Here is a 16,189-nt window from a genome sequence, read left to right as displayed (position 1 = left end):
GCGAGGGGTTTAGTTCTATAGGTGGACGCCTTTTCGAGATATCGCCATAAAGGTGGACCAGGGGTGACTCTAGAATGTGTTTGTACGATATCGGTATCAAATTAAAAAAGGTACTAATGAGTGTTTTAAAAGGGAGTGATGGTAGTTGCATGGGTGGTCGCCTTTTCGAGATATCGCCGTAAAGGTGGACCAGGGGTGACCCTAGAATTTGTTTGTACGATATGGGTATCAAATGAAAGGGGTTAATGAACATTTTAAAAGGAAGTGGGCCTTAGTTCTATAGGTGGACGCCTTTTCGAGATATCGCCATAAAGGTGGACCTGGGGTGACTCTAGAATGCGTTTGTACAATATGGGTATCAAACGAAAGGGGTTAATGAGTATTTCAAAAGGGCGTGGGGCTTAGTTCTATAGGTGGACGCCTTTTCGAGATTTCGCCATAAAGGTGGACAAGGGGTGACTCTAGAATATGTTTGTACGATATCGGTATCAAATTAAAGGTACTAATGAAGGTTTTAAAAGGGAGTGATGGTAGATGCATAGGTGGTCGCCTTTTCGAGATATCGCCGTAAAGGTGGACCAGGGGTGACCCTAGAATTTGTTTGTACGATATGGGTATCAAATGAAAAGAGTTAATGAGCATTTCAAAAGGGCGTGATCCTTAGTTCTATAGATGAACGCCTTTTCGAGATATCGCCATAAAGGTGGACCAGGGGTGACTCTAGAATGTGTTTGTACCATATCGGTATCAAATTAAAAGTACTAATGAGGGTTTTAAAAGGGAGTGATGGTAGTTGTATAGGTGGTCGCCTTTTCGAGATATCGCCATAAAGGTGGACCAGGGGTGACCCTAGAATTTGTTTGTACGATATGGGTATCAAATGAAAGGGGTTAATGAACATTTTAAAAGGAAGTGGGCCTTAGTTCTATAGGTGGACGCCTTTTCGAGATATCGCCATAAAGGTGGACCAGGGGTGACTCTAGAATGCGTTTGTACAATATGGGTATCAAACGAAAGGGGTTAATGAGCATTTAAAAAGGGTGTGGGGCTTAGTTCTATAGGTGGACGCCTTTTCGAGATATCGCCATAAAGGTGGACCAGGGGTGACTCTAGAATGTGTTTGTACGATATCGGTATCAAATTAAAGGTACTAATGAGGGTTTTAAAAGGGAGTGATGGTAGTTGCATAGGTGGTCGCCTTTTCGAGATATCGCCGTAAAGGTGGACCAGGGGTGACCCTAGAATTTGTTTGTACGATATGGGTATCAAATGAAAGGGGTTGATGAACATTTTAAAAGGAAGTGGGCCTTAGTTCTATAGATGGACGCCTTTTCGAGATATTGCCATAAAGGTGAACCAGGGGTGACTCTAGAATGCGTTTGTACAATATGGGTACCAAACGAAAGTTATTAATCAGTATTTTAAAAGGGAGTGGGCCTTACTTCTATAGGCGGACGCCTTCTAGAGATATAGCCATAAAGGTGGACCAGGGGTGACTCTAGAATATATTTGTACGATATGGGTATCAAATTAAAGGTATTAATGAGGCGTTTAAAAGGGTGTGGTGGTAGTTGTATATGTGAAGGCGTTTTCCAGATATCGACCAAAATATGGACCAGGGTGACCCAGAATATCATCTGTTGGATACCGCTAATTTATTTATATATATAATACCACGAACAGTATTCCTGCCAAGATTTCAAGGGTTTTTTATTTCGCCCTGTAGAACTTTTTCATTTCATTCTACTTAATATGGTAGGTGTCACACCCATTTTACAAATTTTTTTTCTAAGGTTATATTTTGCGTCAATAAACTAATCCAAATACCATGTTTCATCCCTTTTTTCGTATTTGGTGTAGAATTATGGCATTTTTTTCGTTTTTCGTAAGTTTCGATATCGAAAAAGTGGGCGTGGTCATAGTCAGATTTCGGCCATTTTTTATACTAATATAAAGTGAGTTCAGATAAGCACGTGAACTGAGTTTAGTAAAGATATATCGATTTTTGCTCAAGTTATCGTGTTAACGGCCGAGCGGAAGGACAGACGGTCGACTGTGTATAAAAACTGGGCGTGGCTTCAACCGATTTCGCCCTTTTTCACAGAAATATGTTACTGTCCCAGAATCTAAGCCCCTACCAAATTTCACAAGGATTGGTAAATTTTTTTTCGACTTATGGAATTAAAAGTATTCTAGACAAATTAAATTAAAAAGGGCGGAGCCACGCCCATATTGAAATTTTCTTTTATTTTTGCATTTTGTGCACCATGTCATTACTGGAGTTGAATGTTGACATAATTTACTTATATACAATAAAGATATTAAATTTTTTGTTAAAATTTGACTTAAAAAAATTTTTGTTTAAAAGTGAGCGTGGTCGTTCTCCGATTTTGCTAATTTTTATTAGACATACATATAGTAATAGGAGTAACGTTCCTGTCAAATTTCATCATGATCTCTTCAACGACTGCCAAATTAAAGCTTGCAAAACTTTTAAATTACCTTATTTTAAAAGTGGGCGGTGCCACGCCCATTGTCCAAAATTTTACTTATTTTCTATTCTGCGTCATAAGTTCAACTCACCTACCAAGGTTCGTTGCTTTGTTCGTCTTTGGTAATGAATTATCGCACTTTTATACTGTTTTCACACAGAAACTTAATGATCTCATTTCACCTGCTAATGAAATCGTAAATTTTTTGCTTTCACACAGAAGTAACTGCTTGATTAGTATGAAGGATGAGACAGACAATCATGGCGGAACGATACAAGGTGGGAGCATGTTGACATACCTACAAACAAAAAAATTCCATGTACTTGTAAATTCGATGGACAAATGTCAAAATCGTACTGCGCCGGTAGTTGATGTATCAAATCAAATAAAAAAGGTTATAATCAGCTGTTCGATGCGGCCACCTTGTATCGTTCCGCCATTCAGACAATGACATTTGCTTTGAAAACTAAGAAACGGAAACGGAAGCGGAACGCTGCCAACAGAGTTGCATTGTGCTTTTGACTTCATTAGGCATTCGATTAGCTACTAATGAAATAATAATAGATTCGAATTTTGTAGGGAAGATTGAGCTCAATAAGCGTCTTAATGTAGAAAATTGCCTTTATTATTCAATAAGCCGTCTGTGTGAAATTAGTATTACAATTTTTCGAAATTTTCGATATCGAAAAAGTGGGCGTGGTTATAGTCCGATATTGTATATTTTAAATAGCGATCTGAGATGAGTACTCAGGAACCTACATACCAAATTTCATCGAGATACCTCAAAATTTACTCAAGTTATCGTGTTAACGGACGGACGGACGGACGGACAAGGCTGAATCAAATTTTTTTTCGATCCTGATGATTTTGATATATGGAAGTCTATATCTATATCGATTCCTTTATACCTGTACAACCAACCGTTATCCAATCAAAGTTAATATAGTCTGTGAGCTCTGCTCAACTGAGTATAATAATGTCTTACTCTCGACGGGCCTGTTTGTAGCTTATCGGGAAGTTGCTTAAATTTCAATTACAAAATTCTTCTTAAATCTTAAGGAAAAACTGAATACACCATCAAACAAACAAACGCAAATATTGTAAAACTGAGCCCGAGTTGAAAAAAGGCTTCTTTTTGGCAGTGAAAAAACAAATCTACATAACACACAAATAAATATAGAGACAGAATGTGTCAATTGTGTTGTTATTGTAAAAATGAGATAAAGTGAAATAGGCGAGGAAAGAAATACAAGCAATGGTTAAGGCAACTGCAGTTTCACCGTGTGATTCTCGGTTCGAATCTCGGTGAAACCTTTGATAACATTACGAAATTGCCAGATGATAATTAGGTTGCGGTTTTCGAAAGGGTACCATCGCAATATGCCAGTAAATGTTTCTTTCTTTTCAGTTTTTCTTAAACAAACATAATAATTGAATATTCAATTATTTTAAGCCGGTATTAAGCTGATGAATTCTTAAATATTAAGTAATTATTGAACACACCATTAAACAAAGAAACATAAATATGTCACCAATTTGAACAACAAAGTTTGGCAAGAAGTTACATTTATGGTAAACTATTATTTGTCCTAGAGGCCTAAGACCAATCTGCAATTATCGTATAAGGGCGCTTTATTCCAAAAATAAAAACGAGGAGGGCTCCAAGTATGTCCGGGTAAACTTGAGTTTGCCATACCGATAAAAAAACTTGAAAATTATTTACGAAAAGTAAAAGTTACTCTTCTCGAAAAAGGTGTACACAAGTAAATTCGAGGTGGTAAAAATAAATCTCTGTGAAAGCTGAGAGATTGATGATTTCGCTTCCCTCCCTTAATCTTCAACTTGTTAAAATATGGGTGTTTTGTGTAGAATGAAATTTATGTAACAAAATGAGCCAGCTCGTCGTATTAAACGCAAAATCGTAAATCCAAAATTTAGATTAGGTTCGAACTTCACGAAATCTTTTCAAAGGTAAATAAGTTTTATTTATCAATATTCAGGAACTCCTTATTCAAGGGTAACATTCATAAAAACTGAATGAATTAACAATTTATATTTAAACCAATTTTTTTGCATCGATCTCGCTTTGAAAAATGGGTATGAACTTTATCAAATATGCATTATAAAATGTGTACAAATTTGTTAGCTTATATTTTCTGGGTTTTTACAAAATCGTCCATATTACTCATTTCGCAGTTGGGAGTTCCACAAGCAGTATTGATTCACATTTTTCAGGTTAAGCTGTTGCAAAATAATAAATATGTAATTCCTGGGACTGATCCCGGGATCGCAATAAGGGAGTCCCGAAAATCCGGCTATTATTAAAATCTTGAAAATTGGCATGCCTAGTATTGATACTTATATAAGTGTTGGAGTAGATAAACAAAAAAACATAACTCTTTTGATATTATAATTGCTAATCAGTATGTTGATGCATATGAACATGTGTGTATGAGATTCTAATTCTCAGTTTATTCAAAGTTCGGATATGAGTTGGTCGCCTTAAATTAGTCGCTAGTCATATAAAAAAGTTGTATTAGGTATACTAGTTTCCTACTAACTGCAATTTATTATAGATCTATTGCTTTCAAGATGCAACGGAAGCATTTAATTTGCATCTTTCTAGTTTGTTTTTATTGCGCGACAGCTTTAGCCAGTGACACTAAGAGTTGTCAAGTGAATTGCAGCTGTATCTCCACTACCTTACGTTGCATACATGCAAATTTGGAAAACGTCCCTAAAAACATAAGCAACGACACACAGCTCATGTAAGTAAAATTCTTTATTAATAAATACAAATTTAACAATATACATATGTATATGGGCTGCTATGGAGCCTCTACATACTAGTTAAGAAATATGAGAACAGACAATAAAAGTAACACTTCAGTAGCTACTAACTAATCTAAGCTTTTATTTATAGCACAACTATAAGGAAAGATTTCAACATCCCCGTTTAACGCTGATCGAAACTTTATTTGACAGATCAGGGAACTATTTAAGTCAAATAAAGTATCGGCCAGCATTGGTTTCATCTGACAGATCACAGAACGGTTACTGTCAAGCAGTGTTAGACAGCATAAGGCGTAAATGGTGAAAACAGACATTAATCCTGGGAACATACTTTTATTAGTCCTGCGCTCACGATGGATAAATCTGGCGAACTGCGACAGCTTCCTAACGAGTGAGGGCGTCTCCGTTTATAGTGCAGAACGTCGTTTCCTGTATTTGGTCCGCCAACAACCCACCCCTGCTGTCCGCCTGTAGGATAGAATGCCATAGATCTTTGTGTGCATTGAAATTGCTTAAGATAATGCGATTAGCCAGTGAGTAGTGCGCTGATGTCAGGGCAGTATTCACTTGGGCAACAGGTGATAGGGGGGATGTAGATGTTGATGATTTCTAAGTTTACATCGCCTGACCGTACAGATATGCCTCGACGTTCCCGGACACCGTCCCTGCGGTCGCTGTCAGGATCCAATAGATTATATTGCACTGAGTGGTGGGTGATAAAAGCGAGACCGCCTCCATTTCCGGGCCCCCCCCCCCCATAAATTCAGAAAACAAAAATTCGGAAACACATATTTTCAGAAAGCCAAAATTCAGAAACAAAAATTCAGAAATGAATATTCAGAAGTCAAATTTCAGAAGTAAAATTAAGAAATTAAATTTCAGAAGTCAAATTTCACAAGTCAAAATTCAGAACGTAATCGGACAGCAAAACAGCATTAAATTTTGCGCAAAATTTAATATTTTTTGCTGTCTGATTACTTTCTGAATTTTGACTTCTGACATTTTTTCAGCCTGGAACACTGCAACGTCGAAAGAAGGCGTTATATCCAATAGAATTATGGAATATGTATAATATCATCAAATTGGGTGAAGTCCGTACAAAGAATTCTATCGAAAGATGGCACAACGTTATTCGAAGTGCGCTTGGGACACACGCTAACATATTTAATTTCATAAATAAAATAAAAAACGAACATGCAATAACAGAAACAAAAGTGCAGCAATTTTCAGCTGGAGGCGAGCCATATCGGAAGCGCAAGATAAAATATAAAGACTTCGTTTTTTTAATATTGTAAATTCATTTGAAAGAGATAAACGCGAAAAGATTTAATTAATTAACTGCTTGCTATTGCACACAGTTTAAAATTTTAGATTTTACTACTTTTTCTTTACACATAATTCCTTCCAAATAAATGAACCTTTCTGAATTTTGAGAAAAATTACAGTTTAACTGCAGAATTCTAAAGTGTAATGGGGGAGACGCAGTCACTCTGGGGGTAAGTGACGGGTGACTTCGCCTGGGTTGAGAACAGCTAGGCCGGAGGTGCTTCTGGGGCCCAGGGACTGGATGTCTTTGGGTAAGCATCTAGGTTCCCGGTGCATTTGGGTTGCTGCCTGGTAACATGGCGCGAAGAAACCTGTCGGGGGATTGCCGTAGCTAAGGCGCAGACTACGGGACGCCCTTTGGCATGAACAGCAAGTAGCCACAAAAGATTTATAAATGTTACGAGGACGTCGGGTTTTGGGGTCTAGCTCAGAACATCCTGTCCGATGCAACCATCCCTTGTACGTGACACACTGACAAGAGTGTGACCGTCCTAAAAAGATTATTTTCCGACGTACGCAGCAAAACCCTTTCTCTGGACCGGGGTCAGGTGCAGGTCCCAGATTGGGTTCGATACATTCTCGGAGCAGTGGAATATGGCGCAGTCCCGCTGCAAGGATCTGCTGGGAGGATGACAATTTGTGGGAGGAACGCAACCAATTAAATGGGGTTGAACTGAAATGACAGCCCTTGGTCGGGAAAAATCCCGAGTCGCTCCGGCAGATAGAACAGGCTGCCTTGAGAAGCGTTTACCGGACTGTATGTAATATTTGTTCCAAATATGAGCCAAATTGCACCACAAAAATACGAGTTTTTCGAATATCTCTATCCTTTCGGCACCTAGTGGGAATTTTTTTCATAAAGCGATTTCTATTCCTGTGTGTAATGTGTGTTCCAAATATGAGCGAAATCGTATGACAAATACGAGTTTTTTGGATATCTCGGTCCTTGCGGCACCTAGCGAGATTTTTTTTTAATAAAGCGATTTCTATTTCTGTATGTTATATGTGTTCCCAATATGAACCAAATCGGATCAAAAATACGAGTTTTTTCAATATCTGGATCCTTTAGCCACCTAGCGGGATTTTTTTTTCATAAAGCGATTTTTATTTATGTATGTAATATGTGTTCCAAATATGAAACAAATTGGACAAAAAGCACGATTTTTTTTAAATATATCTGAGTTTTTTCTTCTGGTTATTGCGTTGTCATCGGGTTCTGAACTATATCCCAAGTTTCAAGCTTGTAGCTTATTGAGAAATCACTTAAATTTCAATTACAAAATTCGTAAAGAATGCTTGCTACTCAGAGTCTAGCTAAATAAAACCATTTAAATAAAATAATTAACAAAACAAAAAATTTAAGTTAAGCGGTTTTATTGAAAACAATACTTCAATGAAGTAATAATTATACTAAAAGCTAAAAAATAATTAGTTAGGTCCTAGGTACTAGTCATCACATTCCTCATCAATCTGGGGCGTTGATAAGACAATTAAATAAAAGCGTTGGGCGCGTGAAATTTCTAAAAATGTGAGGCGTAGCATAACCTTATTAAGGTTCAGTTGATTGTTGTTGTTGTAGCAATGCTTCGCCCCACCTAATATCCGCGACCGATCACAAATTGTCATCAATATCCTCTAACGGGAGTCCGAGGAAACTTGCCGTTTCAACAGGGGTGGACCATAAGGAAAGGGGTGTTAGAGGCGTTGGTTCCATATTACAATTAAAGAGATGGGTTGTGTCATGTGGGGACACATTGCTAGCGGGGCATACATTTTGTATGTCGGGGTTGATTCTGGATAGGTAAGAGTTTAACCTGTTACAGTATCCAGAACGAAGTTGAGCAAGAGTGACACGCGTTTCCCTGGGGAGTATGCGTTCCTCTTCCGCGAGTTTTGGATACTTTTCTTTAAGTACTGGATTCACCGGGCAATTCCCGGCATAAAGGTCTGTGCCTGTTTATGGAGTTCACCAATGACCTGCTTGTGTTTTTTCGCTTCATACGGCTGGGTCCTCAGGTGACGTATTTCCTCAAAATGCTTACGGAGATAACTCCTTAGGCCCCTAGGCGGTGCTGGTTCATCAATCAGATGTCTGTTGGGATGCTCAGGTTTCTGGGTATTCAACAGGAACTGTTTGGTCAGCATCTCATTTCTCTCCCTGATGGGGAGTATTCTCGCCTCATTATGCAGATGGTGTTCTGGGGGGACATAAGAAGACAGCCCGTGGCGATTCTGAGAGCAGTATTTTGGCAGGCCTGTAGTTTCTTCCAGTGGGTAATTTTTAGGCTTGGCGACCATATGGTTGACGCGTAGCACGTAATCGGCTGGCTAATTGCTTTGTATGTAGTCATGACCGTTTCTTTATCTTTTCCCCAGGTACTGCCAGTGAGTGATTTGAGGATTTTGTTACGGCTCTGAATTCTCGGAACAATTGCGGTTGCGTGCTCACCAAAATGTAGATCCTGATCAAACGTCACACCCAAGATTTTGGGGTGAAAGACAGTCGGTAGCGTAGTGCCATCGACGTGGATGTTCAAAATGGTCGACATTTGGGACGTCCATGTTGTAAATAAGGTCGCGGAAGATTTAGTCGGTGATAATGCCAGGTTTCGCTAGGCGAAGGTTCAGTTGGTCTTATATAGTTATGACTATCAATAGAAATTTTACGCGTCCAACGCTTTTATTTAATTGTCTGATCAACGTCCTAGATTGATGAGGAGTGTGATGACTAGTACCTAGGACCTACCTAATCATTTTCTAGCTTTTAGTATTATTATTACTTGATTGAAGTATTGTTTTCAATAAAACCGTTTAACTTACATTTTTTTTTTGTTATTTTATTTTCAAGTTTTTAGTCCTTTTTAATTGCCTATTATTTTTCATTCTGTTTAGTTTATTTAGTGATTCATTATTACAAGGACTCCTTCCTGCCAATTTGTTACAATCTAAGTCCTCAATACATAATCCTCCAAAAGACTTTACTCGACTCTGCGCCACGCATGCTTGTCCCTCTTCGAACTCCAAAATATTTTGATGTCACTTCTACCAGTCTGTATGTAATATTTGTTCCAAATATGAGCCAAATAGGACATCATATGTTGCTTTCTATTCATGTATGTATTATGTGTTCCAAATATGGACCAAATCGGAACACAAATACGATTTTTTTGAATATATCGATCCTTGCGCCTCCTAGCGACGATTTTTTTCAGGGCCGCTTTCTGTTCATATATGTATTATGTGTTCCAAATATAAGCCAAATCGGACCACAAATACGATTTTTTTGAATATCTCGATCCTTGCGCCACCTAGTGGCGATTTTTTCACAGGCCGCTTTCTATTCATGTATGTATTATGTGTTCCAAATATGAGCCAAATCGGACCACAACTACGATTTTTAGATTATCTCGATCCTTGCGCCACCTAGCGACGAATTTTTCACAGGCCGCTTTCTATTCATATATGTACTAGAGTACCCTTGCCCGCTTCGCTAGGCGATAAATTCAATGATTTGCTGAAAGAGATTAAAATGAATACGAAACAAAGCAAATTCTTTGATACAATTTCATTCAAACTTTATTGTAACACTTTTGGGTAGACAACGTTTTTGGTTTTTCCATCTTTCGCGTAAATGAATAATGACGATGGTTTGCCTACTCGTGAGCAAGCTACATACAATTGTCCATGAGAAAAAATTGCATATTCTAAATTAATACTGCACATTTGTAGAGACTGTCCTTGCGCTTTATTAATTGTGATAGCGAAGGCAAGGCGAATAGGGAACTGCAAACGTTTGAAATCGAATGGTAAATCCGTCGGAATCAGTGGATTTCTGGGTCTCAGAACGTCTTCTCTTTGTACTTCCCTTTCAAAATTGTTGCTTCGATAACGTTACCCATTAGCTTCTTCACAGCGAGTTTGGTACCGTTGCAAAGTCGTGGCACATTAATGTTGCGCAACATAATAAGCGGTGCTCCATTTTTTAGTCGTAAATTATGAGGCGGTAGGCTTGGCAAATCGAGTGAGTTTAAGAATTCAGTTGCATATTCAGTATTTGATCCAGAATAGCTGCATTTATATCATTGACGTCCTTATTTTTCCCAGCTAAAATTGCTCTTCCGCTGAGCCAATCTTATTTTTTGTAATGTTGAACTGTGTTTGGAAATACACTCTGTATCAATGCCTCTTTAGACTGTGCAAAAGTGCAAAAATTGTTAGGTAATGAAATCGTTCCTGATGGATCGACAGACATTTGGCCATTTCCGATTTTCAGTAAGTGCTGTGAAAATTTAGCTGCTGACTGATCGTTTTGTAGTTGAACACGCACGTTTGTAGTAAGTGTAAGCGTGTATACATACACGTTTGGTAATAAACCAAATATTTATTTTATTTTAAAAAATTATTTTATTATGTTTAAATATTTTAATACTAATAAGAATTTTCTTTTTTTGAAGTTATTCAAAAATTTTAAACGAAATCTCAATTAAAAATTATTTTAAAAATTAAAGTAAAGAGTACAAAGTAGTTAACACTATATTTACTCCCCCTCCAAGAAAATTTAAAACAAACAAATTATTAATTAATATTAAATATAACCTTTTTTGTTTTTTGTCGTTTAATGTATTTGTATTTGTATATAAATTAGTGTTAATAAGTATGTTTGCTAGTTTAAGTAAATCAATTGAAATATTTTTATACTCAGTTGAGCAGAGCTCACAGAGTATATTAAGTTTCATTGGATAACGGTTGGTTGTACATATATAAAGGAATCGAGATAGATATAGACTTCTATATATCAAAATAATCAGGATCGAAAAAAAATTTGATTGAGCCATGTCCGTCCGTCCGTCCGTCCGTCCGTTAACACGATAACTTGAGTAAATTTTGAGGTATCTTGATGAAATTTGGTATGCAGGTTCCTGAGTACACATCTCAGATCGCTATTTAAAATGAACGATATCGGACTATAACCACGCCCACTTTTTCGATATCGAAAATTTCGAAAAACCGAAAAAGTGCGATAATTCATTACAAAAGACAGCTAAAGCGACGAAACTTGGTAGATGAGTTGAACTTATGACGCAGAATAGAAAATTAGTAAAATTTTGGACAATGGGCGTGGCACCGCCCACTTTTAAAAGAAGGTAATTTAAAAGTTTTGCAAGCTGTAATTTGGCAGTCGTTGAAGATATCTTGATGAAATTTGGCAGGAACGTTACTTCTATTACTATATGTACGCCTAATAAAAATTAGCAAAATCGGAGAAGGACCACGCCCACTTTTAAAAAAAAAATTTTTTTTAAGTAAAATTTTAACAAAAAATTTAATATCTTTACAGTATATAAGTAAATTATGTCAACATTCAACTCCAGTAATGATATGGTGCAACAAAATACAAAAATAAAAGAGGATTTCAAAATGGGCGTGGCTCCGCCCTTCCTCATTTAATTTGTCTAGGATACTTTTAACGCCATAAGTCGAACAAAAATTAACCAATCCTTTTGAAATTTGGTAGGGGCATAGATTTTATGACATTAACTGCTTTCTGTGAAAATGGGCGAAATCGGTTGATGCCACGCCCAGTTTTTATACACAGGCGTCCGTCTGTCCTTCCGCATGGCCGTTAACACGATAACTTGGGCAAAAATCGACATATCTTTAATGAACTTAGTTCACGTGCTTACTTGAACTCACTTTATCTTGGTATGAAAAATGAACGAAATCCGACTATGACCACGCCCACTTTTTCGATATCGAAAATTACGAAAAATGAAAAAATGCCATAATTCTATACCAAATACGAAAAAAAGCATGAAACATGGTAAGGTAATTGGATTGTTTTATTGACGCGAAATATAACTTTAGAAAAAACTTTATAAAATGGTTGTGACACCTACCATATTAAGTAGAAGAAAATGAAAAAGTTCTACAGGGCGAAATAAAAAACCCTTAAAATCTTGGCAGGTATTACATATATAAATAAATTAGCTGTATCCAACAGATGATGTTCTGGGTCACCCTGGTCCACATTTTGGTCGATATCTGGAAAACGCCTTCACACCACTCTCTTTTAAAACTCTCATTAATACCTTTAATTTGATACCCATATCGTACAAACTCATTCTAGAGTCACCCCTGGTCCACCTTTATGGCGATATCTCGAAAAGGCGTCCACCTATAGAACTAAGCCCCACGCCCTTTTAAAATACTCATTAACACCTTTCATTTGATACCCATATCGTAAAAACATATTCTAAAGTCACCCCTGGTCCACCTTTATGGCGATATCTCGAAAAGGCGAACACCTATAGAACGAAGGCCCACTCCCTTTTAAAATACTCATTAACACCTTTCTTTTGATACCCATATTGTACAAACAAATTCTAGGGTCACCCCTGCTCCACCTTTATGGCGATATCTCGAAACGGCGTCCACATATGGAACTAAGGATTACTCCCTTTTAAAATACTCATAAACACCTTTCTTTTGATACCCATATTGTACAAACAAATTCTAGGGTTACCCCTGGTCCACCTTTATGGCGATATATCGAAACCGCGTCCACCTATGGAACTAAGGATTACTCCCTTTTAAAATACTCATTAGCACCTTTCATTTGATACCCATATCGTGCAAACGCGTTCTATAGTCACCCCTGGTCCACCTTTATAGCGATATCTCGAAAAGGCGACCACCTATACAACAACCACCACTCCCTTTTAAAACCCTTATTAATACCTTTAATTTGATACCCATATCGTACAAACATATTCTAGAGTCACCCCTGGTCCACCTTTAGGGCGATATTTCGAAACGGCGTCCACCTATAGAACTAAAGCCCACTCCCTTTTAAAATACTCATTAACACCTTTCGTTTGATGCCCATATTGTACAAACAAATTCTAGGGTCACCCCTGGTCCACCTTATGGCGATATCTCGAAACGGCGTCCACCTATGGAACTAAGGATTAGTCCCTTTTAAAATACTTATTAACACCTTTTTTTTGATACCCATATTGTACAAACAAATTCTAGGGTCACCCCTGGTCCACCTTTGTGGCGATATCTCGAAATGGCCTCCACCTATGGAACTAAGGATTACTCCCTTTTAAAATACTCATTAACACCTTTCATTTGAAACCCATATCGTACAAACGCATTCTAGAGTCAACCCTGATCCACCTTTATGGCTATATCCCTAAATGGCATCCACCTATAGAACTATGGCCCACTCCCTCATAAAATACTCTTTAACGCCTTTCATTTGATACACATTCCAGGGTTTCCCTCGGTTCATTTTCCTACATGGTTATTTTCCCTTATGTTGTCACCATAGCTCTCAACTGAGTATGTAATGTCCGGTTACACCCGAACTTAACCTTCCTTACTTGTTAATAGTATTTTTGTATTGAATTGTAAATGTTTTATGTTTCTTAGAGATAACTTTAAAAGGTCCTTCATTAGGTGATTCTAAATTAGATTTACGAAGAACTTTAACAAAAACATACTCACAATTTCTAATTTTTTAAGAACGAAAAAGTTTTCTTTGTTATGATGAAAAACTTTAGAACGGACAAGCGAAAATATTCTCTTATTTTGTGAAGAGCGTCATTAGAAAAATCATGTTCTTTATTACTATTTGAAATAATTAATTCACCAGGTATTCTAAGTGTTTGGCAATAAACAAGTTCAGCAGATGAACATTCTAAATCTTCTTTAATAGAAGTTCGTAAACCAAGTAGAATGAATGGTAAAATGTCAGACCAATGAACCGAGTCGTTTGATGCTATAATTGCTGCTTTTAAAGTTCTATGAAATCTCTCTATCATGCCATTTGCTTGGGTATGGTAAGGAGATGTATGAATTTAATGATAACCTAAAAGTTTAGTTAATTCCGTAAAAAGTTTTGAGGTGAATTGTGAACCTTGATCTACTGTAAAATTCAATGGTATACCAAATCGTGGTATATAATTTTGAATAAAAGTTTCTACTATAGTATTTGTTGAAATGTCTTTAAGTGGATAAGCTGCATGCCAACGTGGAAATATATCAATAATTGTTAAAATATAACAATTTTCACTTGAAATGTTATTATCTGATCTAATTGTTGCTAATATCAATGAAATCAAAAAGGTCTTGCCTGCTCCCCCAGGAGCATCCAAGAAAAACAATCCACCAGTTCCATGGCTAACATTATTCATGATTGTATAAAAACGTGTTGCTGTTGGTCATTCAATTTCGTTAAATTTGATGTTACAAATGTGTTTAGTTCATTACAATCATAATGGTACTCACGCTCCAGTTGTCGATTGAACATATCATGCATTGGACGATTTGCTGCTGGCATGGCCAATTGTACTAACGATTTGTTTGACATCGACGAACAAACGTCGTCAATCCTAATGGATGCTTCATTGTGAATTTCGAATGTAAATTCCAAGTCGTAATTTGCAGTATTTCGACGCATTTGGTTTAAAATATCATCTGCCATATAATCTTTGAAATTATTCCATAATTCCAATGGATTAGATGGGGAGCACATTGCAATTATTATCGAAAATAACGTTCGTATTTGATGTGGACTGGCTATTACAGCTGAAACGGCAAGCGTGTCTTCACAATGGTTATCATCCCCCAACAAATTTAATTGTTGACATGCTTCACGAAATGTAGCGCACAATTCACCATTAATTGTTCTTAAAGTTTGGTATGATGTTGGGCCACGAACATTAATTAACAACAATCGCAAGTAAAAACACTCAGCATTATTTGGATGAACTGCATAAATGCGTCCTAATGCATCTGTTGCGAACACATTAGGATGACCTTGAACTGGTTTTCTTTGGTTTCGCCTTTGAAATGTTTTCCTGGATTTATCCCATGTGAAATATTGTGGCACTTCTGCATATAGCAATGTTCTTGCAAAATCGTCCGATTGACATAAATGAAAAAAGGCAGTCAAAGTTGTAGTCTGTGCACTTGTTGCTCTAAGCGTTGCATTTTCAGGAGTAAAATAAATTCGTTGGCCATTTTCAAGCTGCGTTTGTGTATGCGTGCTGAAGCATCTCTCATAAACAGTGTACAAACCTCGGTGTTTATGTTTACTCTCCTTCAAAAAAAATTTTCAACTTAGCAGCACGACACAAATCGAAAAATTCGTATATTTATTGAAAAAGTTTTGTACACATGAAATGATCTCGAAACGCTCGTCACCCAGAGAAATATTACCACTCATCAGCACAGCTTCCTTTTGATACCCATATTGAAGTACTCATTAACAGCTTCCATTTGATACCCATAATGTAACAACAGATCCTAAGGTTATTCTGATCCACGTTTCGGGCAATATCTCTAGACCTTAGTCACCCAGATGTATGAAAATTACCCTCTGCTAAAGAACTCATCAACAGCTTTCATTTGATATCCATATTGTATAAACACATTCTAGGGGTATCTGGGTCCACGTTTTGGCCTATATGTCGAGACCCTAGTCACCCAGGGGTACGAAAAATTATCATGTACTAAAGCACTCATCAACAGCTTTAAAATTTTTTTTTTTTTTTTTTTAATGGACGTTG

At 37.1% G+C, this 16,189-nt stretch overlaps 1 protein-coding gene across 1 annotated transcript in view; it reads left to right on the top strand.

The window, feature by feature from the left end:
- The first annotated feature begins 4,957 nt into the window (after positions 1-4,957).
- The window catches only part of Pxn (Peroxidasin), a 1,464,583-nt gene continuing 1,453,351 nt past the window's right edge, over positions 4,958-16,189 (top strand). The window contains exon 1 of the mRNA XM_067787797.1: positions 4,958-5,260. Within this exon, the coding sequence (XP_067643898.1) occupies positions 5,085-5,260 (176 nt within the window). The 5' untranslated portion in view covers positions 4,958-5,084. The remainder of the gene's footprint in view (positions 5,261-16,189) is intronic.

The sequence above is a fragment of the Eurosta solidaginis genome, chromosome 5 (genome assembly GCF_040869045.1).
Source record: "Eurosta solidaginis isolate ZX-2024a chromosome 5, ASM4086904v1, whole genome shotgun sequence".
Taxonomy (NCBI): domain Eukaryota; kingdom Metazoa; phylum Arthropoda; class Insecta; order Diptera; family Tephritidae; genus Eurosta; species Eurosta solidaginis.
This window is presented reverse-complemented; position numbering and strand designations above follow the sequence as displayed.